The sequence below is a fragment of the Chelonia mydas genome, chromosome 10 (genome assembly GCF_015237465.2).
Source record: "Chelonia mydas isolate rCheMyd1 chromosome 10, rCheMyd1.pri.v2, whole genome shotgun sequence".
In the NCBI taxonomy this organism is placed as follows: Eukaryota; Metazoa; Chordata; order Testudines; family Cheloniidae; genus Chelonia; species Chelonia mydas.
In genome coordinates, this window is record NC_051250.2 from 25646281 (window position 1) to 25672165 (window position 25885).

Here is a 25885-nt window from a genome sequence, read left to right on the forward strand (position 1 = left end):
GCCCAAAAAAATCCACCAAAGTGCTGCTGGCCATAAGTTAGTTGGGTGCAGTATGTAGTATTAGCCACTGGTTTTGAGAACCAGGATATGTTTATGCTTGTCTACAAGCATTACACACTGAAATTGCCATAATCTTCCTGCTAATTTGCACCTGTGGAAGTGGACTGATGCCAAAGTTTCAGGAAGTTAGTAACTGTACAGTGCTGCACAGTATTAAATAACTTCAGCATATTTTTATTCCTCTTTCCAAGTGTAAATTCATGTACAGCTTTTGTCAGAGGCCTTACTGCAACAGGAGGATATCTTCAAGTTTCTTGCTACCTCATTTTTCCAGACGCACAACGCATGTTGATGAATTGTGCTTTGGGGGTGGGGAGAATCTCTACTAGGTTGGTGCATCCATTAAAATTCATCCATTAAAATACAACCACATTTTATTTATTTGTATCCTTCAAACCTATCATTAGTCTGGAAAGAATGAAATAGGGAGGCAACCAGTTTCAAATATTTCCTTTTACAAGCTTTCCCATTTTAATTGATTTTTAAATACATTACACAAATGCTACATAAAGGACTTTCAGTTTTAATTAGCTCAATAGTTGTACAGCTAAGTTCCGATGAATAATTAATACTAACAAATGGAACACTAGACTCCTGTCACAAATTAAGTGTGTCTTTGAGTGATCATAATGCAGATGCTAAAGTAATATTGCTTTATTTAAAAGTTTATAATGGGGCGGATGATGCATACACCAAGTTTGGTATGGAAATCAGTATCAAGAAACCAGTTGCCACATCACAAGGTACCAACATTCCACCTAAAATCTATGTCCATAAAGAAGCTCTGGACAATGTGGATCACTTCTGCTATCTTGGCTCAATTCTTACCCACTCATTTAACCTTGCTGCGAACTTGATGCCAGAATTGCAAAGCTTCTGTTACCTCTGGCAAACTTACCTCACGTGTTTGAAACAAGTTGCTAACCCTGAACACAAAGTCTGTTTATCAGGCTTGTGTCCTTAGTACTCTCCTTTACGGTTGTGAAAGCTGGGTTACATACCCCAGGCAGGAGCAGAGATTGAACAGTTTCCTCCTCTACTGTCATAGAAAAATCCTTGGAGTTACTTGGTACCAAGAGATCACCAATAATGAGACCCATGAGAGAACCAGCCTACAGTCTATGCAGACTATGCTGGATGTTTGCAGGTTTTGCTGGTTGGGACACGTGGAGTGCATACCTCAAGAACATTTGCTGATGGCTGTGCGCTATGGCCAACTTAAGAACTGCCTGCAAGGGAGAGGAAGGCCAAAGCTCTGATACAGCAACAAGGTCAAGCAAGGCCTCAAGAAATTCAGCATTCCCACTGACAACTGGGAAAATCCTGCCCACAATTGTTCAGTTTGGAGAAGCCAGGTTAAAACTGGTGCAGTAACCATGGAGAGCCATCAGAGAGCCCAGGCTGAGGCCCACAGGCAAGCCAGGAAGCAGAGTATGCTTCAACTTCCATCTGGTGAGTGGACCTCTAGCCACTGTGGGAAGGTTTGCTGCTCATGCATTGGGCTCTTTGCCCATACCATTGCTAAGCAACACTGACGGATCGACTTTCTCACAGCTCCTTTCATCTGTCAAGATGTTGGATGGCTATATATACATAAAATGGGGGTTTCTGAAATAGTTATATTTAATGGTAACATGGGGTGGTACAAGAACCTGAGTGGATAAGATATGGTTTATTTTTAATATGCAGTTCATGTTTTAAACTTATACCACTCAATTTATTTTAGCTAAGTATAGAAACGTAGAGGCAGGATCCTCAGGCCTGTGATAACATTGAGTTGCATGATCATTGGATCCAAGCAGCTGCAGTCCAAAATATCCATTATTGCTTCAGGGAAATTTGGTGCGTCTAATAGATTGATCTATGCTCATCAAATCAGAGCATTCCAGGGCACTAATATAGAAGGCTAGTTATCAACAAATCATTATTAGAGACCTTCTCCTGGGTTCTTTAAAATTCAGTACACCACTTATTTCCTAAATTACAGTAACTGTGAAGGGAGAGGGCAGGTCAAACGTTGCAGCTTGTGTTGAGTGAGCTCACTGCACACACCAGGGACTCCTTGTATCCCTCTATTCCCCCGCCCCCACCAGTTCCCTGCTGTGTGCCACTCTCCCACCTCCCTCTATATCAGTGTTGTCAGAGTTCCCTCCCCACTCTGAACTCTGGGGTACAGATGTGGGGACCTGCATGAAAGACCCCCTAATCTTATTTTTACCAGCTTAGGTTAAAAATTTCCCCAAGGCACAAATCCTTTCCTTGTCCTTGGATGGTATTGCTGCCACCACCAAGTGATTTAGAGAAAAATTCAGGAAAAGGACCACTTGGAGTCCCTATTTCCCCAAAATATCCCCCCAAGCCCCTTCACCCCCTTTCCTGGGGAGGCTTGAGAATAATATACCAACCAATTGTTTTTAATATAAGTACAGACCAGAACCTTTATCTTTAAGGCACTAAAATCAATCAGGTTCTTAAAAGAAGAACTTTATAGTAAAGTATAAAAAAGGACATCTGTAAAATCGGGATGGAAGGTAACTTCAGAGGGTGATAAAAAGATTTAAAACACAGAATTCCCCTCTAGGCTCCGCTTCAAAGTTACAAAACAAAAACAAAAAAACAAAAACAGGAATAAAACACTAATCTTAGCATAGGGAAAATTCACAAGCTAAAACAGAAGATAATCTAATGCATTTTCTTGCCTTACGTACAATTTTTGTAATCTTATATGCTCATTTCAGATAGGCTTTTAGGAGATGTTTTTTTCCTGCCTGGTCCCTCTCTCTGTCCAGAGAGGGAACAAACAAAGAGAGCCCAAACAAACACCCTCCCCCAGAACTGAAAGTATCTTCTTTCCTCATTGGCCCTTTTGGTAAGGTGCCAACTAGGTTATTTGAGCTTCTTACCCCGTACAGGTAAAGATTCAGTACAGCAACCCGGGAGGGATTTTATGCTACCCTTAGCTGTATGTTTATGACAAGTGTGTAGGCGTGGCTTGACATAAGTAACTTGCCTCATTTCTTGTGGGCATGACTGAGAGGTGAACTTGTAAATAAGGGCTTACCAAGCAGTAGGCTAAAATGACAGAATATGTGAGCCAGCTAAAATAAGCAGGAACGTCCTGAGGCTAGGAGCAATGGACAAGATAAACCTGGAATATAAAGATCAGGTTCTACATGGACAATGCATGGACAGAACACGCTTAACATAGATTGGTTCCTGAAAAGTAACCAATCAAAAATGTGTGATATAATGCATAGTAAATGCAATGTAATATGCAAAAGTATTCAAAATAAGGTTTCTGTGTAACTTGGAATGTGTGGTACACTCTATACCAGGGATCGGTAACCTTTGGCAGGTGGCCCGTCAGGGAAATCTGCTGGCAGACTCTGACAGTTTACCTGCAGTGTCCACAAGTTTGGCCGATTGCAGCTCCGACTGGCCACGGTTTGCCGTTCCAGGCCAATGGGGGCTGCGGAAAGCGGCGCAGGCTGAGAGATACTGCGATCGGCCACACCTTCGGACGCTGCAGGTAAACAAACCATCCCGGCCCACCAGCGGATTTCCCTGATGGGCCGCGTGCCAAAGGTTGCCGATCCCTGCCCTATACCCAACCTACGCTTGAGTCTGATCAACTCAACATAGCTTTGCTGTATGTAAAATAAAGGAACCTCAGTGACGAAACCTGGAGTTTTTTGGATCCAGAAGAACTAGATGAAGTGTTCTCCCAGATTGAACAAGGTGTTCTGGATAAGCCACGTGGAAGAGATCTCAGAGGGAATGCCAACACAGTGATTACCTTTGACTTCCCACACTATTTCGTCTGTGCTTGGGGCTCTTTGTGCATCCCTTTCCCAATCTCCACTACGGGCCAGGTTAGAAAAAATGAGAAAGGGGAACTGTGTCTACAGTGATTGGGGAAAAAAGGTGGGGGGAGGGAGCATGAAACCTCCTCCCTTCTAATTCCCATCCAAGATAGTCCATCTTAATGATTTTGTCATCTACCACCTTAGTTTGCTTGGCAGGCTACGTGAATGGAATCGGAGGCCCCATGGCAATTTCTAGCGAACAGCTATCTGCATCATGAAAGCGACCAACAAAATTGGCACCCTTGATTGTTGTCTCAATAGAAAAGGACAGGCAGTGAAAGAGAAGGTAGGCTGAAGATCACTCAAGACAAATCAGCAAGAATCTGAGCTATATCTGTTTGGTGTCGAGGATTTGGTTTCCATTGCAGCATCTTTGCTTATGTATTCAGCTCCTTCCACGAATGCTCAAATTCACGAAGAGTTGCTTACTTAAACTACCCACTCAGTAAAAAGGGAGAAAAACTATCAGGGGAGACCTGAAGCCTGTTGCTTGAGCTACTGAACCCTAATAACCTATATTGTTACACTACATATTCTGGCCAACATTCTAAGATCTAAAGTTGTGTCCAAAACACAATTCAGGCACCAGACAAAAAAGTCTTCATGTCCACCACCATCTGGCACACCACAAGTGGATATTCTTCACACAGGCTTAGTAGCATTTTCTAAATCATGCTTTATTAGGCAAATATATCATTTTGCCAAACATATAATGGAATCATATCAGATAAGGTGAAAACTAAATTTCTGGGTGCAACACTTGTGTACACAATATTTGTATAAACTTTTGGTTTTGTTGCTATCAGTAGAACAAATTAAATTGATTTAGGCTAAAATGTGCATAGTAAGTCCTCAGTAAGGTCACACGCTATTACTACTATTTAAAAGTGCTGTTATGGCAAGAAACATGGCTATGTAAGAGCTGCACATTCTTACTCAGAACTTTTATTCTAGGTATGCTGAGTAATACCTGCTTAACTTTCTGGCATAGGTTTTTCCTTTTCTTATGTGTTAGTACTGGACAGCTAAGTACACTGATGAGAGTGCAAGTTCCCTTTCTGGCTCTTGTACCCTCAGAGCTGTTACCTATTTTTGGTTGCAGAATCTGTTTTTGGTGATAAGGGGCAACACAGCAGGACTTCAGACTGAAACTGCAGCCACAGCCATTTTTAATCGTAATGGGAGCAACTCTAAATGAAACTCATTGGTCCAAACATGTAACCATTTTTTTTTAAAACATCACTTTTAGAGTATAGCCAAACTTAAACATTCCAGAGAGATAAAAGCATTACCTTTCATTACCTAGAAAATATTTTAAGTGAATAAATGCCACACTCCCTTTTATTTTAAACAGCTGGCTTTCACCCTCCCTCATACAATGGATCTCAGCATGCGATACTCCATTTAGATCTAATCAGAAACAGTTATGTTAAAAAAGGAGAATAAATCTACAATGTCACTCTACCTGTATAATCCAAAGTTTCCTTCTGCTGATGGTTGGGTTGACTTTTCAGGCTCCTCTGAAAGTAAAAAATCTGCACAGCAAGAGTGAACACCTTACCTTATGCACACACAGCTTTTCCACATAAAGGGTCTGTTTCATTTATCTTGTTACACCACACTTTCAAAACACAAATTAATTTTCAAAGTAAAACCATGCTGTTAGTATTAACCCAAAAACAACAAAGCCTTTGGCCACACTGATTACACAGCATAACAGTTTTGCAAAAGCACATTCCACAACCGCAAAGGCTCCGCTTCCTTTCAGCACTCACCATTGACCCAAGATCTTCATATTTTCTAAAGCTTATAACTTGGTTGTAAAAGTCTGCTTCTAGCTGAAACTTTTTTGGCAGCAATTTATTGCCATTATGCCACAAGCTAAGAAATTTGAAACAACTGCTCATTTGTTGTGTTAATATCACTTTAAAAAATGCAAAAAATGCAGAGTTTTGATATATTAGATAAATGGCACATTTCAACACACATTAAATTGTCAATGTATTTTAAAAAATTAAATACGAGTTTTTCCCCCCCCAAGAGTGATCAACATCCACAGCTGAGGTCAGTTTTTTCGGAACAGCTCAGCTCCCACTTAGGCACCTATACGAAGTGACCAGACTTCTAACACCACTCAGCACCTTGCAGCTGCTTGTCTACTGCTGGGCATGATGCAGTTTTAAAGAGCTGACCACTTCTTTAGATGCTTAAGTGGGAGGTCCTGGGCTCTTGAAAATCTGGCAAAAATCTGAACAGTCAAATATTTACATGAGCAGACTCTAAATGCACGTTCCCCCAAACAGTCCCCACCGGGTGTCACATTTCAGTCTTCAAGAAAAATACATATTTTAAGTCTTCTTGGAGAGATTTTCTGAACCACAAGAAAATTGACAGATTTTCTTCATGTCAGGTTTGTGACTCAAACCGAATATATACAGAATAACATTTTAATAAGTTCAGAAAGCATGCACGTGCACCTCGTCCCCCACTACCTCAACTCAGATAACACAACATTCCTAAGACTTTTTTCTGTCACTTGGACCCTAAATCCAACAGAGCATCTAAGCCGATGTTTAATTTTAAGCACCTGAGTAGTCCCAATGAAATCAATTGGACTACTTGCTAGTTTAATAGGTTTGCTGGATTGGAGCCTTAGCTCCCGTCCCTCTGCTGACCAACTCACTCTATCCCTCTTCCTGGACATTCCTTTGCAACTGGCAGCTCCACTCTGCCCCATGATCCTGTTTCCTCTACTTGTTCATGTAGCAGTGCCCCTAGTGGAAGCAGCTAAGTTGCCTCGTTATTTCCACCTATTTTTACTGGCTACTAGACTCTTCTTTGCAATGAAGAGCCTGGATATTTGAAGAAACAAGAATCAGCAGCCAGGACTACATGAACCATCAATTCTATTGGATCACCAGTACATGCTCTGCAAACCAGCAGTATCCCATGGACAGCAACTTGGGAACCCTGAATTAAAATATGGTTTTTATCGTTGTATTTGAAGTTAAACAATACTAAAGAAATCCCTGTTTACAGAAGCATTTTTGACATTCATTATAGCCTTTACATGCTCCCACCTCTTTTCAAGGTGTGCAATCCATCTGCTTCAGAGCCACAACTTTGTTATTTAAAAGCTGTAAAAAGTTCACTAACCCCAACGACATACAGAAAAGCAAAGTTCAAAATTAAAGATGCTAGTCAGTACTTAACTCATATGGTTAAAGAAAACTTGTATGTTATGAATAAAATGCCAGACTAAAAAACACTGAAGATTATGACACAAGATGATACTATCTAGAAAAACAAAGCTAATCTCATCTTTCTATATTCATTAAACAACACATAAGTCCCAATGGAACTAAGTCAGCCTGATCACATACTACCCAAGATACAATATGTAGCTTCTCTTATCAATGCATCTATCTGGTATAATGAACTATACCTAGGCTAAGATCATCATTACAAAATAATATCCAAGTGTTTTAAGATAGTTAACTAAGGGTTTGACAGACTGATGTGCTAGAGAAATCTAGCCAAGGATATATTAACCATATGGTTAATGGATCAACTGTGTTGTCTAAAGTGCCTCTAATCAAAACAAAAAACAAACAAAAAAACCCCCAACAAAACCCTCCCACAAAACTATTTTAACCCAACTAAGATCACCACGTAGAATATCCTCATGCATGTAAAGAGAAAAATCAATAATTACTGCCCTAAAAAATTAACCAAATCAAGCATAAAACCTCTTTTAAAAACTACTACTAGAGGCCTTGTTTGGCAATCTAGTATAAAGCGCAATACATTACAACATGAAAGATCACAGCTCTCTGGGCTGGAAGAACTACGGAACCAGCATATTCAGAGACAGGGAGCATCATGCTGCACTTTAACCCACTGAAAACAACTCTAAAGAAAGAAGTCTAGAGCTCTTCAGCAGGAGGAAGAGTTCCCATGACTGCAGGTGTGGAGAAAATGGGTGACCATGATGGACCACCAGCACCACCAAAAAAAAAGAAAAAAAAAAGAAAATTATTTCAGAAATATAGAACATATATCGTGGGGTTTGTGTTTATTAACCAGGACAGCCGTGATCAACAAACGCTACTTTTATTTTTATAGCCAAGAGGTCCAAGAATATATGTGAGTGAGCAATGCAAAAGAGGCTCCATGGCACTAATTTCCTTCTCCTCCCAAAATCTCACCCACCCACAGGAATGTTGTGAGGCTAGAATTCCATGGACTGAAAGAGGGTGGACAATTCATGCCACCCTCAGCTGAGCAGGGATTGAACAGCATAAGATGAGAGCAGAATTGCTCTAGAGGGAGGCATACAAAACCTGAAAGCTGAACTCTGTGCGTCAGTTGAAATCCTGGCCTCTACACTAGAAAGGTCAAGGTAGGCGAAAAGGTAGTCCTCCATTTTCGTAGTTCATTCCGAAGTTTTAAAAATAGATTGTTTCCTCAACTCAGAGCAACCACCTGGTGAAAAGCAGCTGGGCCTTTTGCAGATCACTCCACAAGTGTCTAGAATACTAACATGGTATGGAAGTAGAATCTGGCTCTGACTGAGTTTACTGATTATTAGATATAAATGTAAGTGTATGAGATTGACACTTCTGTAACATGGAAAGAGGTTGGATGGGTGGTTATTAGTGTACAGGGACAAAGTCATAGAAAAAAAATTACTGGTCCCAGGAGTAAAGACACCTTATCACGACTGTTAGAGAGCCAGTATCTGTGGATCCATCACAAAGTTGCCAGAAGTAGTTGAGTAGTTTTCAGATCTGTACTATGAGGAGCAATTTAAAAACAGCATCATTAAAAACGATAAAGAAATCATCCTTTTAGTACTACAAGATATATTTAATTAGTTTAAGGCAAATCTGCATCAAAATCTTGGCTTATGGTTCCATTGGGAGCACATCTTCTGGAAAAAACTCTACATTGTTTTATTTGTAGAACAGCATTAATTTTCTGCCTCAAGGTCTTCAGCTGTCTTATGTGAAAGAGGTCACATAAGTGGTTCAGCAATGATCTTCCACAGCTCCTGTGTAAAGGGAAAAAAGTGTATTTTTAGAATGCACTCAGGCCACTATAACATGATAATTATTAAGGAATATTAAATTAGTTTCAACACCCACCCGTCACATAAATTTGCTTGCAGCATGCATAAGGCAAGAAGTATCTTTGAAGACTAATTTAATTTAGCTATTATTCTTGGAGCTTTGTACCTTTTAGCTACAGCAAGAGAAGTTGAATCTACCTATTCCTGAAGTTAGCAAGGGAATTCAGTATTCTAAATAATTAACATTGCCATAAATTAAATGTCATTACAATAATTTCACAAATTCTGGGGTCTGCAGAAGGTATGTTTTGGCTGATAACTTGTTCTGTGTTTTTTTGCTTGGTTCTGCAAATGGTTCCTCATACAGCCTTCAAGGGTGTAACTGAATATATACATGCACTCAATATATTTTACTACAAAAACGTGAGGAACAGGAGACATTGAAAAGTGTCTCTATTTCTGGAGAATGAACAGTAGCAGATGTGTGTTTGCTAAATGGAACATTAGAAAGAAGACTGTCTTGGTCACAAGTGTAATTTATAAGCAGTCCTCTATCACCAACATATTTTAAATTGTGATTAGAGATTTCACTTATAGTTTCAAGTAGAACGGAAACAGTACATTATGGTTTTATTACATACAGAGCACTAAAGACCAACACGATCATAATACAATCTTTGGCAAAAAACATTTATGAAGCGAGCATATGAGACCTAGAAAATACATAACACAAAAACAGTATGTTATTTCTTATGGCTTCGGTCATTGTACACATCAAAGCTGAATAAAAAAAGAAAATTAACTATGAAACTAGGGTTCCGTCCAAATCAGGTCCTATTACAGACAGATGTTTTAAAAGAAAACACAGAATATTTGACCAAATGAGTTTCAATCTTTATGAACCTCCAAGAGATTAAAAATCTAGTTCAAGGTTACTTATTTCTTCTGCAACAGCAGATAATCACCACTAACGTCTAAAATGGTACAAACAGTTACATTCTCTACGTGACTTTAGGTATTACTGAAATCATATACAGTTGGGAAAACAGAGCCCTCTGGTAAAATAAGTAAATAAGGAAACCATTTAAAAATTACTGCATCTGGTAATTTTTAAGATTATTAAAATTTCTGAATAATTTGATATGATCTCTTTTTCAGTACACTAAGTAGCAAAGGTTTTTTTTACTCGAAACGTGGAAAGGAACTTTTCTTACATAGAGAAACATACCATGGCACTATTTTAGACATTTACTAGCAAATAAATTAATATTTTAGTTCTGTTTTGTAGTTACTCTGAAAATCATGTTTTCTGTTGCTCTAGTGACCATGTTTATGATGCGGATTATATTAATTTACTCAAAGGTAAAATAAAGCTTATCAACATAAGCTTTGCCACGGTATGTAATTGATAAAACCTTAATATGCTGTGACATAACCCAGCATAAAAAATGTAAATATAAAGGTAATTTCTTGGACAACAAATAGCTTCTTTATGAACGTAAATAAAATGGTGAATTGTTTTGTGTTTTTACTCACTATATTGACTGAACTGAAAACTTTTTGAAGTAATTCTCTTAACACATTACATTTAGTGTGATAAACAACACTCACCAGTTGCTCAATCCGTTCATAAACAAGAAATTGGCAGAAAGCAAGCTTAATGGGCTCAGAAGTATATTTCATTTTGCTATCTTGTAAGTTTTCCAGATCATTCAAAGTATTTCGAAAATGATTGTAAGCTTCACATGTAATGTCCATATGTCTTAAGGTGAAGTTCAGCCTGGCAAGAAAGTATCCATTTAAAGTGATATCTCAAAACATTGTCCCTGTCCCTTGTATCTTAAATAGATAGTCAACTTCCCCAAATATAGCAGCAGAGAGAAAATCCAATATAAATTCTTTTTATTGATGTCAAACAATAATGACCATGTTCTTTTCATAGAAAGTGTGTTATCTTAATTAAGATCAGAATACTGATAAGTTCTGGATAATATTTCTGTCTCAAAGGAAGAAACTACCCTCCCTTCCCACCAATTTTAGGCCTTTTTCTCGTTTAGCTATATTTGCATAACTCTACCCAAGGATAGCATGACATGATACATAGCGAGAACAATGAGAGAGAATCATAACTCTTTCTCATGACTTTTGTAGGTTCAGAACCTTAGAACGCTTGGAGGCTAAAGAACATACTGTGCACTGAATATTCATTGAAATGTCTGATCAGTTAATGAGAATCAAAAGATCTGAAGCAAAAACAAAGATCTTAAGGAAGGTCAAGGTGGCACTTACCTCTTTTCTATTGATAAGTAAATTGTGCAAGAGTTTTTCAAGTTGTGGGTGATTTTGTACAGTGTTTTGAATAAAGCATCTGTTAAGTCATCTTCATAAAAAACTAAAATACAAAAGAAACATTAACATAGCGATGAACGTTTGACTGTTTTAGTCGTACATGATTTTAAACACAAAACAATCATCCTTACTTATGCAGATTATTTCTAATGAACAATCTTTAGGACAAATCCAGACAGTAGTGTAGGAGAAAGTAGGAAGAGCTTTTAATGGCAACAACTGACTCTGCTATATTAATCACAGCTGCTTTTTGTCAAGCCTTCGCTGGTTTCTCAAATATCAATGCAAATCATTAATCTGGCAACTTGCATTATCTATAAACAGGCTCTCTCCCGACCAAGAAATACCTTACTGTATGTCTTAAAGGAAGGAGGAGATATAAATCATGAGGCCTTATGTCTCACACTGTTCAGTGGTAGTGGTTCCACTGAACTCAAAGTTAAACTTGTGTGAGAAGAGAATCAGGCCCATCAAGTTCCTTAAAGTGAAAAGATATAGTATGCCAAAAAAGGCATCCAGCGACTGGTTACATCATCAGCAACATAATCATATGATGTATAAGAAATGTTGCCTCCTGATCTGACTGTCTAAAGACACTAGGCAGGACTTATACAAACAACTGAGTTCAACAAATTCAGGCACTACTTACTAAGAAACATACTGCAGAACAGCTACACTAGAAAATGATCACCACTTTAGGATACAAACGAAAGGCTGAAAGTGTGATCAAATTACATAAAAAGAGTAAAGGGCATGGTTTTCGAGGAAAAAAAATTCTCTTGTTTTTTCCAAGGTCTACAGTGAAGGGTACAGAGTTCAAAAAATACCATCTAGATAATTTTCATTTTCTGAGAGATAAGGTGTGGTAACTTCACTACTGACTGTATGAACTGTGCTCAGTTTACAACAAATTTGCTTCAGAGAAGTTAAAATTTCGTATGTGGTAAAAGAATATCTACACAATCACAACACTGCCTGAAACTTTTTTTACCCAGTATTGTTAGAAGTAACACCTATGACAATTATAACTCAAACATCAGAGAAACAGGTCCCATCAGTCTATTTACTTCATTGCCAATATTTCACAGTTTCTCCTATATAGTGAAGTCAGTCTGTTTGCTTGTTCTGTTATTTGTATGAGTCTTTCACTCAGCAACAGGACAGAGAAAAACATGTAAGAAAACAGGAAAATATAAAACCACACAAGTTGGCAGGGAGACTCTGGGCAGATGTAGTTCAAGAAACTACTTGCAACTGTTTTAAAAAATTTACTAAGTTTCAAGTTGCTGCTCCCGTTAAACAGTTTATTCAGATTTTGTTACCAAGTTTACCATCACAAATGAAAGAATAGGCTGTTTCAAAAAGGTTTCCAATTTCTAATTATAACCTATAATTTTTGAAGAAAGACAGCAAGAAACTTCAGATAGTGAAGACTATCGTAACTCTGCTGAAGTCAATTAAACTTTACATCAGCTGAGGATCTGGTCTACTTTTAAAAAAAAACAAACCCTGAGTTATCCTATTCAAGATTAAATACTTGACACTTGCACATTCATATGTCACTTTCATCAAGTTCCCTGGCTTCGGTTACATTCTCTTACCATCAGCTGCTAGTATCACCGTGGTGTGGTCATGCAAATCAGCAATCTCTGCTTCAGACCAACTGTAGGGAGCTTCAGGGTCTATAACAAAGAACATACAAATTGCCATATTGGGTCAGACCAATGGTCCATCTAGCCCAGTAGCCTGTCTTCCAACAGTGGCCAATGCCAGATGCTTCAGAGGGAATGAACAGAACAGGGCAATCATCGAGCGATCCATCCCACTGTCCAGTCCCAGCATCCAGCAGTCAGGCTTAGAGACACCCAGAGCATGGGGTTGCATCCCTGACCGTCTTGGCTAATAGTCACCCGATGGACCATTCCTCCATGAACTGATATAATTCTTTTCTAAACCCAGTTATACTTTTGGCCTTCACAACATCCCCGGCAATGAGTTCCACAGGTTGACTGTGCATTGTCTGAAGTAGTACTTCTTTTTGTTTTAAACCTGTTGCCTATTAATTTCAATAGGTGACCCCTGGTTCTTGCGTTATGTGAAGATGTAAGTAACACTTCCCTATTCACTTTCTCCACATCATTCATGATTTTATAGACTTCTATCATATCCCCCCCACACACACCCCAGTCATCTCCTTTCCAAGATGAAAAGTCTGTTTTTTTAATCTCTCCTCATAGACAAACTGTTCCATACCCTTCATTTTTGTTGCCCTTCTCTGTACCTTTTACATTTCTAATATACTTTTTCGAGACGGGCAATCAGCACTGCACGCAGTACTCAAGGTGTGGGAGTACCATGGATTTATATAGAAGGATTATGATATTTACTGTCGTATTGTCTATCCCGTTCCTAATACTGTTAGCTTTTTTGATTGCCGCTGCACATTGACTCAGATCTCTTTCTTGAGTGGTAATAGCTAATTAGAACCCATCATTTTGTATGTATAGTTGGGATTATGTTTTCCAATATGTATTACTTTTTATTTATCAACACTGAATTTCATCTGCATTTTGCTGCCCAGTCACTCAGGTTTTTGAGATTTTGTAACTCTTCACATTCTGCTTTGGACTTAACTATCTTGAGTAGTTTTGTATCATCTGCAAACTTTGCCATGTCACTGTTCACCCCTTTTTCTAGATCATTTATGCATATATTGAACAGCACTAGTCCCAGTGCAGACCCCTGAGGGACACTACTATTTACTTATCTCCATTCTGAAAACTGACCATTTATTCCTACCCTTTGTTTCCAATCTTTTAACCAGATACTGATCTATGAGAAGACCTTCCCCCTTATCCAATGACTGCTTACTTTGCTTAAGAGCCTTTGATAAGGGACCCTGTCAAAGGTTTTCTGAAAGTCCAAGTACACTATATCAACTGGAACCCACTTGTCCACAAGCTTGTTGACCCCCTCTAAGAATTCTAATATATTGGTGAGGCACTATTTCTCTTTACAAAAGCCATGTTGACTCTTCCCTAACAAATTATGTTTATTTATGTGTCTGATAATTCTGGTGATTCCTATTGTTTTAAACAATTTGCCTGGTTCTGAAGTTAGGTTTACTAGCCTGTAATTGACAGGATCATCTCTAGAGCCTTTTAAAAAAATTGGCGTCATATTAGCTATCCTCCAGTCATTTGGTACAGAATCTGATTTAAGTGATACTTTACATATTACGGTTAGTAGTTCTGGCATGGTCAATGCAAAAGGCATCTGGCCTATCGAATGAACATTCCACTGCCTCCAACCCACAATAATCTATCTCCCACAACTGTTACTAGGGCAGCAGTAAAAGCTACAATGTGGAGAAAGGAGTGGATGAGAATTCACAGAAGGCTCCTTGGGGTTGGGTACTGATGAGTTTGTTTACATGAAACTCTTATCCCCTTCAGGAGCTCCAAACCCCACTCCAATGAAGTGCTCTGCTTTCCTTTCTCTATTATGATTGATTCTTCTCAGAATCGGTTGCCTGGGGTGCAAAGTTTTGCTTATATGAGTATAAAGTCTTGCTGCATCCCTTACCACCACATAGGCAGATCTGAATATTTGATTCTCAAACGATTAAAAGAAATATCACAACAAAGAAAAAACAAAACATAAATAAATGTGAGTTTTGATCAAAATTCCTACTTAATTTCAGCTATGCATTTTAGGTATTGGAATACTGATAGAGTGGATTTTTAAATGTCCAAAGACACTATCCAAGAGGCAACATTGCTACTACATATTCAATAAAGTTAGGAGTCAGCCTGTAAAGTCCAAAACCAGAATAGAAATTTTTTCTTCTCTCAACACTCCATCTGCATGAATGGGGCTTTTTTAATCGTAAAAGAGAAGCACTACTTTTTCTGAAGGCATTAAATCCCATTACTGCTGCTTGAATGATTACATTGAGACAGGGTCCAAAGAAAGTGTAGTAGTCTGTTGCATACAGCTGCTTGTACAAGTCAGTGATGACAACTTCATTGTAAAGAACCTACAATTTTAACCCAAGAAAAATAGAGGTCCCTTTTATTGATACTGATATTCATTGCCCCCAAATTAGCTGTACTGATTTTCATTTATTCAGAACAAAAAGAACGATCCCCAGCTACATGTGCCCTTGCCAAATATTTAAAGTATCACAAGTTCAGCTAAAAAACCCCCAATCCTCCCCCCGTCAAAAACCTCACAAAAAACTGCATGCATCCTATCACAGAACTACTTTAATTGTTCTAACCACCCCACCTCCCTTCCCTTCCCAAAGGTTTGGAAGAATAGATGTGTTTTGCAGCCAGCCGGTCAACAGATTGGGCATTAGTGTATGTGCATGACGTCCATTATGTATGCTTACACACACTTCACAACAACATTAAGATAAGATCAAAATGTGACACATCTAAGATCTTGGAAGCATGAAAACTTCAAAAGACTACTATAGTGAGGAATGCCAGACACTATAGTCCCATGGAATATTCATCGACTTTGGCATCTCTAAGTATGGCATAGATCTTTGGGAGCTAGGGACTGCATTCTGGCTCCATGCAGGGAGGAACTACAATCTATGAGGGATAAATTCTGCAGATTCTAGGACAGATAAGCAACTCCAGAGAAGTACCACCCCCCCGGAGGGTATTGCACATAGATTCATAAATATTAAGCTCAGAAGGGACCATTATGATCATCTAGTCCGACCTCCTGCACAACGCAGGCCACAGAATCTTACCCACCCACTCCTGCGAAAAACCTCTCACTCATGTCTGAGCTACTTAAGTCCTCAAATCGTGGTTTAAAGACTTCAAGGAGCAGAGAATCCTCCAGCAAGTGACCCGTGCCCCATGCTACAGAGGAAGGTGAAAAACCTCCAGGGCCTCTTCCAATCTGCTCTGGAGGAAAATTCCTTCCCGACCCCAAATATGGTGATCAGCTAAACCCTGAGCATATGGGCAAGATTCACCAGCTAGATACCCAGAAAAGAATTTTCTGTAGTAACTCAGATCCCGCCCCATCACATACTGGTTCTGACACTGAGGCACTGTAGGGAAAGAATGGGGTTTTGGTAACAAGGGGCAACCTGAACTGACTCAGGGTCCCTCATTTGATCCTTGAACTCATATGAGACTATAACCAGGAGGTCAAAACACTGTTGGAAGAGTTTGAAGGACTGGAAACCTACCAGTGTCTCCACGTGGTAGGCTTAGCATGACTGTAAAATATACTGGTTTGTATGTTTTTTCATGTAATGCTTTTGTCCTAAATAAATGTACTATACTCTTAAAGCTGGGTGGTCACTCTCATAGCCCCTGGGAGATAGCAGAATGGCAGGAATAAGACTAAGGTCAGAATCGCTGGGATAAGCACAGTAAATTGCAATAAGACTGCAAGTGTGCCCACCCCAGTCTGGAGGGATGCGAGTCCCTGCCCATAGAGAACTGATGACTGGAGGCCTGAGACCTAAGGGGGCACCTTTAAGGAGACCATGGAGGGAGAAGATGTGCAATTAACCACTGAACTGTGACACTTATTGGTTTAATGCAGACTTTTGTAACTCAATACTCCTGCTCTTGGAAATGATCACTAATGTCAGAAGGGGCCATTCCGACTTATTAAAAAGTGATTTTTACTAGAACCTGATGTAACTGAAGAATTGTTAGTTGCAGTTTAGTACGTTTAACTATTTCAAAACTATCATGGAAAACAGTTTGAACTAAATGCATCGCAACTACTTACCAGTACAGAACTCATCTTTCAGCCAGTCCAGCTCTTTTACCTTAACTTCACCTCCTGTACATACACACACACAAAAACATCATAAAAAACCTACAGCTGATGGGCAAATTAACTGCATCCACCCTTCAGATGGTAACTTAGTGGAGATCATGGGCCAAAAATCAGCAGTGAAGTGGTGCTGTAAGTGGAAAAATGGTGGAAAAAGTGAAAAAAAATTGACATGAACTGATTTGGCATTCAGCCAAATCAGATAGTTACACATGCAGAAGGAAACGATGGGAGAAGTGCAGAAGAGGGAGCCTGCTTTACCTTATGCTCTCCTGTTAGCTATTTTACCTGCAAGATAGCTCCCTTCCAACCCTTTAACATTTGTTTTATACATTCCAATGAGAAACTATTACACCACTTCACCATTGACACTCAATTTACACCACTGCTGACTTTGGCCCGAAGACTTCCACGACTCCCAATTATTCCAGGTGACTCTTGAAGGATTCCGTATTACACAATAGCTTTGTGTAGCAACCATGGTTGCCTGTATCTGACTGGAAGAGAACAGTGCCGTGAAAGAGTCCTGCGCTGTGCTCAGAAGAGCAGCAACCGCAATGTGGACCCTATATAGAGTTTTCATGTCTTTGTTTCTATGAGACATATTTTCAATTATGATAAAAAGTTTCATTATTTGTAAACATTTGGATAGTGACATCAACCTATATGGCCGCCACTGTATATTCTAGGAACAGTTCTACTGACAAAGGCACAAACTTGCAATTGAGAAATAACAAATGGTTCTTACCTGCTGGCTCAGTAAGATGCTTGTTTAATGTTACATTTTGCTCACACATAGCCAGAAGATCTTCACCAACATCTGGAAATAATTGATAATTGTACTGAAAACAATATTACATTCGGAATGTGCTGAAGCCCTGACCTACGTGATAGACTCCTTCTTGGGATGAGAGGATAGCTCAATCTCCAGGGCCTATTCATAGTTCCTGTGCTCTCTGCTGACACTGCCAATAACAAAGCACAATATTAAGGCCAGCAGTGATGAGCAAATGTCATGATCTGGACACTTCTTCATGAAGAGGTGAACTTAGACTGCCAAACATTTTCACACAGACAACTAGCAGTTAAATACTTAGGATGTATCTGAACAGGAGACCTAGAGTTGAAAGGCTCTCTCTGTTCATAAGAGCAATCATTTTTGTAAAAACAACAGTTTTCTAGAGTGTTACAATCAAAGACAGATTCATTTCTTCGGAAAACAAATTTAGGCAGGATCCACAATGTTAGTTGTTCTTAGTATTGTCTTTTTCAGACTTTTTGTTTGTTTTAAAACTGTAGTTTTAGCAAAAGCTAAGCTAATACCTAATTGACTGACAAGGTTATCTCCAACGTGCAGCTGAAATTTCAATGGTATATCTGTCAATAAAATAAGATCTGCAAAGGAATACAAAAATAGCCATAGAACTGGTTCTTCATTTGCCTGTATCAATCAAGTTTGAGACACTATGCAAGCTGCTCAAATAAAACAAAATATACAGAAGCTAACTTTCCAAAATGCTGTACATTAGAGACAAGCTAAATAATCAGGACTTTCTGTTGTACACAGCTAGCTTCCTTATGAGAAATGTAGCTGCTACCCAGTCATGTTCTATTTAAATTCAATGTAAAAATGTAACATTCCCTAAAATGAAGATCCTAATTCCATTTCACACTTGTAAGGCACCACTTCTTGTGTGTGTCATCTACTGAGAAATTCTGTGCACGATATTAATCAAGAAATCAAGAACCTGTTACTTGGTGTCAATATGTATAATCAGAAAAAAAGAAAAAAGGACTAAACGGAAAAAACCCAGCAGAAATAAGAGATGCTTCATTCAAATTTCCTGTGCTTCTACACAATTAGACTTTTTTCATGTTAGTGTTTAATTAAAAATAATTGCATCAAAGTACCTGTGCAGTACACAGTCTTCGCAACCATTGCCATGACAATGCTTGTAATTCCAGTTCCTCCTCCAAGCTCTAGTACTGTGCAACATCTGAACATGTCCTGTTTGAACAAGATATAATCTGCAAGAAGAAAGGCTCCTCGCCAGACCTTCAGGAGAGAGCAGAAGGCATAGAAAGTTAAGGCTCTGATGAACAGTTCACGAAGTGCAGGATACTGTGAAGAAGATACATACTTGTTTTCCAACATCTTCCAACGGTGTTGCCATTGTATGCTCTGGTAAAATGAAAGCAAAAAAATGAAACAAGTACTTTAAAAAAAATCTTTAGCTATGACTCTTATTTATGTAACTTGTTCATTTAAAAAAATGTTGTTAAACTTAATGTCAAAGGACACTATCTTTACTGTCTGGGATCATATTCTTTTTAAGTTACATTTTTAAAATTTGTGTTTTTAGACTCACACATAAAACACAGTAAAAAGTAGGGTGCTTAACACTATACATGCAGTCTCTGAACATAAGCAAGGAACTGTTTACAGTAACATAACAATGAACAGGTATTTATAAGTGGCTGTTTTTATGTTAGAACATTTATCACAGATCTTCCATTTAACCAGATAACAGGTGGACTACAGGCAGCGGTAGCATAAGCTTATTTTGTAATTTATCAACCTGCCTCAATCCTGACTTGAAAAAGACAAACTCTATGGATGAGAGATATTTTGTTGTGGACTCTGAGACTACTAAAAAGTATGCTATTGTAGTGCCAGCTATAATAGTGGTTTGAGAGGTGGACAACTATCCTCCAACAAATGGACTAAGATCACATATGCCACTGAAGAGCCAAATGTCAGCAGCTTTTGTTCAGTAACATCTTAAACTGGTATAATTCAGCAGAAAAAGCTTTCTGGAATTTTGGATCCCTGGAAACCATCGGACAAATTCTGATTCTCTGTATAATCAATCCCCTTCCTTATGAAGGAGTTTTAAATAGAGTAACAGAAGCACTGTTATTGTAGCAATGTCGGTCTCAGGATATTAGAGAGACAAGGAAGGTGAGGTAAACATCATTGATTGGACCAACTTCTGTCGGTGAGAGACAAGCTTTCCATCTTACACAGAGCTCTTAGTCCTGAACGAATAATCATACTATGTAAAGAACTACACACCTAAACATTTTGCTTTAGTAGCTAAAACATGGAAGAGTCAAATATAAGTAGATCACATTCTTCTTGCACTACTGATAAATACCAGAAAAGGTTAACTGACAATACAAACTGTCGTATACATCAACATGTTTACAATGTGTCCCCCCATACTTTAGGATTTATTATAAATTAAAAAAAGAAGAGAACCCATTTGAACCAGATTAGCCATAAAAACTACACTTAAAAAGAGAAGAAAGTGTCTGTTTTTCAAGCAAATGAAAAGATTCCAAATCTGAAGCTTGAGTTTATATTCTGCAACAACTAAAGGCCATAATAGCTATACTTCAGAGCCTTGATGGGTGCAGAGAGTCAGGAACTACCTGAGTTACATGACACCTGGTTGATGGGCAATTTAATTTTCAAAAAGAAAATTTCATATCGAGGTAACAAAGTGTTACTACTCAACTAAGTACCAAAGTAAAAGCAAATCAAGTTGGCAGCACCTGTTCATTTGGCATAAAATAACTGCTACTGCTGTATTATATAGCCCATGTTTTCTTTTGTATGAACAAAAGTAAGTGATTAATGTCTGTGTATCAGCCTATAGCTTTGCTTACCTATTTTAATAATATTATTGCAGGTACTTTCCTGCTTTGCATCTTCAAAAATATCTTCTCCTCCTTTAGTCAGAATTATGGGATATACTTTGTCCCTTGAAAGATCCTCCACGTCTGGATCAGACACATATTGAGGTCTTCTGACCACTTCCAAATCCCCATCATCATCCAGCAGAGCTTCTATCCCTTTAAAATTATTTGCTTCTCTTCCATTTTTGTTGAGAAAATCTAGATCATTACTACCTTTGTCACACAATTCCTTCCCAACTCTGGTTTGGTGTCCCATATTTTCTGTTGTAAGTTCTTTTTCATTTTTTCTCTCAGACTCCCAATTATTTTTGTTCAAAAGGAGCTGGAATTGTGATAGAAATACTAACACAAAAACAGAAAAAAAGGACGTCAAAGACAAACAATGAAAGATTAAAGACAGAATCGATATGAAACTTGCATTTTCTAAATTTATTTCTGTATAAAATATCAAAATAAACATAACAGTATTTTTTGATAAATCACTTAGTTTACATGAGAGCTAAACCAGATTATGAGACAGTTCTCTGTAGCTGGAAAAATTGGCACTATAATTACAGTGAAATATGTTACTCTGTAAACATTAACAACTCTTAAAATATTTTATAACTAAATACAATTAGCGCTGACATTTCTGTCTTAAGGCAAATTTTTAATGACCAATTAAGAATTTAATTTAATCCTTGAAACCAGGTTTCATGGTTACAAATAAATAGGTAAATTTAAGATAAGATAAGATAAATAAATAAATACTGAGCTCTTATATTGAGTTTTTCATCTGTAGATCACAAAGCACTTTACAAAGGAGGTCGATATTATTATCCCCATTTTACCAATGGTGAAACTCTAAGCACTATCTGATTGTACATTACCTGGCTGTCCAACGGTATTCAATCGCACCATGAGATGTCTTTTGCTTGGGGTGTGTAGATGAACATCAGAAAGTACAGTGTTGCTTCTAAATGTGATGTCATCCATTGTCTCTTTCTTTGCCACATCTACCATAGTATGCTAGGGACATCTACAACAAGATGACAGCACCTTGTGAAATGCTGTCACAACAGGAGATGCTTCTCTTCTCAATACATTTTATTTAAAATGTTTGCTCATTGGAATAACTTCATAAGACAGTTATGGTGAAGATCTCAGGCAAGTCAGAATCATGCAAACTTAGTACATCACTCTCCAATAAGATATTTAAAAAAAAAGTAAAGCAGAATGTCCACTGTAAAAACAATAAATATAAATATAGCTTTGAGTTATAGTCTGGTAGTTTTAAAAGTTGCCATATCATTCCTTATAAGAAAAAAACTACAGATTATATCGTTTATGCATTCAGTAAAGTTGCTGACATCTCATGCTGTCCACTACAAAACCGAGGCTTCAATGTGCTGTCAATACACAACCCCGGGTTTTCCAGGCTGACTGGCACAAATCTCGCACCAAACCATTTGGAAAGGGAAGCTGTGTAAAAAAAAATTGTACCACATTCTGAAACCACATCAAACAGGTCTTTACTTTGGTACATACATACACAGCTCAAAGTTTTCAAAGCGACTAATGGCTTTTGGTGGCCAGCTTGAGACAGCTTTAAAAGGCCTGATTTTTAGATGGTGGGTGCTCAGCACTTTCAAAAAGTCTGGCAACTTTAATGCATTTCATTTTCGGCACCCAAAATCACCAGTCATTGTTGCAAGCTGTGGCCAGTGTGTCTAAATGTTTCATTACAAAAGCAAAGTAAACCCCAACTCTTGGCAACATCAGTATTGCAACATCTTGCAGTGAACATAGGCATTGACAAATCTGATTTTCCGCCCTACAGCTTCAGAATTAGAGGGCAAAGAGCTTTTTAAAATATTAGTTACATTCTTTCTAGTCATTCCTCCACACATGCTTAGGAGCACTAATGTCGAGGGCTAAACCATGCTCCCTCTACAGAGGCGCAAACATACATTAATAGAAAATAACCCCTCACTGTGGAAATGTTTTTCAACATTTAAAAATCTCTGTAACTTACATGATAATTTTGAACCTTATCTGTGATCCTGTGGATAGACAGACACAAACATCAGCTGTTTGGTTTCTCTTTTTGAAAATGGAAACTTTTGGTCCCTTTCTTATACATTTTGTGGACAGTCTATTCTAACCTAGAACTGTATCTGAATCAGAAAAAATGCACTTAAAAAAAAAATGTTCCGAAATGAGGTCTTTTATCAGAGGTGTTAGGGAAGCTGATGTGTAGACCCTAGTAGAAAATAAGAAACTAGAAGAATGCGGTAAGCTCTGGGTTGAATATAGAAGAGATCAAAAGTATCTTGTATTTTGTCTCTCGGTCTTTGTAACCAATAAAGCAAGGAGTACAAGCTATTTCAAATAAAATCTGGGCTTCTATGTGTCTTCTCAAGCAAGTAAACTGCCCCCAGACTACCCGTGACTCTTAAAGAATCTGCCTATCTCTTCACATGTAAGAGTTATACTTTCTAGTGGAAGGAGATGATAACTAAGGTGGAAAATGGAGTGACAGAAAATCCTGTTTACCCTTCTCAGTGCATTTCTGACGAGATACATGAGATTGGGACAAATTAAAAACAAGATATACACAAGGTGGCATATAACTCTTGGTGTAGCTGCCAACAGTCAACTTTCCAGTCCAGCACACATCATATAGGCTCCTTCTCAGAGACAAAAGTATCACAACAGGGACAGGCCACTAAGGATACCACCACTGGTTGGTCCTTTAAAATTCAAATAATAGATATGCTCCCTTTTCTCATGAAAACTCAGCTGCTTGGTGCACTTCTCCACAAAATGAGGCCCAAACCCCTCTATGTGCTTTCCTGATAAGGAATAGGCTTTTTCTTCATGGGAACTGAGATAAATTTTGATTTTCTGTTTGTTTTAAATTAGGAGTAATGTTTCCAGTCCAAAAAGCAGTGTGTCAGTATTACAGCATAGAAATGTTCTGAGAACATAATAGCTGTTTTGTTGTCACAGAACAAAAATAGAACATAATCTCTTCTTAAACATCTCTTTACCCCATTTCATTTGTATCATGTTCATCTTAACTCATTCTTATTCTGGGATTTTTAATACGCAGGCTGTGTGCTGAATCTTCTCCCAGAACACAAACTAGAGTGTAATCCTTATGAATACTAGAAAATGTTTCTTTTTCCTGTCTACATTTATCACTTATTTGAGATGAGAAGTATTTCATAGGCTATACTTTGTAAAGGAAACTGACTTGCTGACAAACAAATGGAATAGTTAGCTCACTCCAAAAAAAAAAAAAAAAAGTCACAGCACCATATGAACCACAGTTTAATTAATGAACATGAAATGATATTTCAGTTTGAATAGCTACTACCACTGGTAAACTTACTAGACAAATAAAAATGACCACAATTAGTAACTAAATATTTTGTTTCACATTAGCAGAAAAACTCCTTATTTTCCAAATATAGTAGTAAAATGAAAATAGAACGATTTCTTAATTTTTATTTTGGAGGGGGGTGTAAAATTCCCCAGCGAACACAAGACCTACAGGGAAAGGACCGCTACAAGCTACACTTCACAACTTGGGACGCAATTGCTGTACTTTGGGCATTCCCCACCCGCAGGCTTCCCCATATTTCAGGCAAGGAAGCGAGATGCTATTTCAAAGAAGTAGGTGGTAAGCCATAAAGGCAAGCTGTAAAGAAAAGCTGGACTCGTGCCTCATCTCCCCGTTGCTTCTTGATGACAAGGGGGGTTTGCTAACTGACTTCTTTCTCCAAAACACTCTGAGCTACCCAAACAAAACACGCCGGCTGCCCACGGTGGCGGAGAACTCCTTGTTCCGGGGGCTGCGTTTCCCTTCCCTGCAGAGCGGGGCGGGGGGTGCCCAGGGGTCACACACCTGCCAGAAACAAAGCCACGCAGGGCTCTCGCGGACAGCGGCGCCCGGGGTGCGACAGACAATCCGCCCCCGTTCCCAGCCCCCCCTGCACCGCCCGCCATGGCTGCGGCAGCTCCCCAGGCCCGGCGGTCCCAGCCCCGGCGGTCTCCCCGGGCACTGGGGCGCGGCCACCGCCGGGAGCCCGGGGTTCCAGGCATGGACGCTTGTGGGAAAGAGGCCCAGCGGCCCGCGGCTTAGCCCGTGCGGCCCAGCCCCGGCGTTACGGGACCGGAGCTGGCGGGGAGGGACCAAGGCCTGGGGGAGCCCGGCCCAGCGCTCACCTCCCGCGGCAGAGCTAAGGCGGCCGCCTCCGCCGCCATGGGGCAGCCCCAGCTCCCCCATGACGCCATCACCCTGCGTCCCGCTCAGGCGGTGGGGAGAGGGAGGGGCCTGATCGGGGGCGTGGCCTGTTGAGAGCCAGAGGGGGAACAAAGCGGGGCAGCAGGGACCCGGATGCTGCTGCTGTCCGACCACCTACCCAAGGGCCCCCTGGGTAAGGGGCGGGGCTAGGCTGGATTCGCACCTGTAAGGAGTCTGGCTCAGTGGCCCGAGGCCTGGCTTTTAACCCGCCCCTGCCCCAGCTTTGGGCAGCTCCCTGGGTACTTCGCCTCCCCCCGGGCTGCCCAGCAGTTCCTGCAGCCTCCCCACCTGCGCGTGGGCACCAAGGGGAGTCAGCTCCAGCGCCCCGCGTCTCGAACGGGCTGGCGGCCGCTGGGGGGCTTGCACCGTCCCTGCTAGCGCTTCGTATCCGATGAACTGGTGCTGACACAGGATGTTCCCTAAAACCCTTTGGAGACACAGCGGGGGATTGTCTCCATAGTGTGGCAACGCGGGCTACAGCGGTGTGATTGCTAAGGCACACTAACCTGTTACGCATCAGTTTGTGTAGACCAGGGGTGGTCAATTATTTTTTGTCAAGGTCCAAATTTCTCGGTCAGGGTATAGTCAAGGTTCAGACTCCAGAGAAAATAATAATAAAAAGCAATATAAAGCGCTTTCAGGCTCTGAACAAACGTGTCTGGCACTCCAGATTCAGCCCACGGTTCGCTTATTGAATACCTGCTGGTGCATACTAAAGATTTCCCC

At 39.5% G+C, this 25885-nt stretch overlaps 1 protein-coding gene across 8 annotated transcripts; it reads right to left on the reverse strand.

Annotated features, from left to right (window-relative positions):
* Window positions 1–8020: 8020 nt before the first annotated feature.
* On the reverse strand, window positions 8021–25335 carry METTL22 (methyltransferase 22, Kin17 lysine). Of its 8 annotated transcripts, none has more exons than XM_037910601.2 (12): window positions 25081–25194; window positions 22883–22910; window positions 21738–21886; window positions 20839–21210; window positions 19308–19348; window positions 19078–19222; window positions 17915–17986; window positions 17119–17172; window positions 12948–13028; window positions 11287–11389; window positions 10609–10777; window positions 8021–8979 (listed from the first exon to the last, which is right to left on the reverse strand). In XM_037910601.2, the coding sequence occupies exons 3-12, from the start codon at window positions 21868–21870 to the stop codon at window positions 8944–8946; spliced, it is 1206 nt and encodes a 401-aa protein (XP_037766529.1). In that variant the 5' UTR covers window positions 21871–21886; window positions 22883–22910; window positions 25081–25194; the 3' UTR covers window positions 8021–8943. The 8 variants fall into 8 exon arrangements, with proteins under 8 accessions (XP_037766529.1, XP_043379573.1, XP_043379575.1 ...); XM_043523638.1 differs by lacking the exon at window positions 25081–25194 and adding an exon at window positions 24275–24743; XM_043523640.1 differs by lacking the exons at window positions 22883–22910; window positions 25081–25194 and adding an exon at window positions 25278–25335.
* Window positions 25336–25885: the final 550 nt, after the last annotated feature.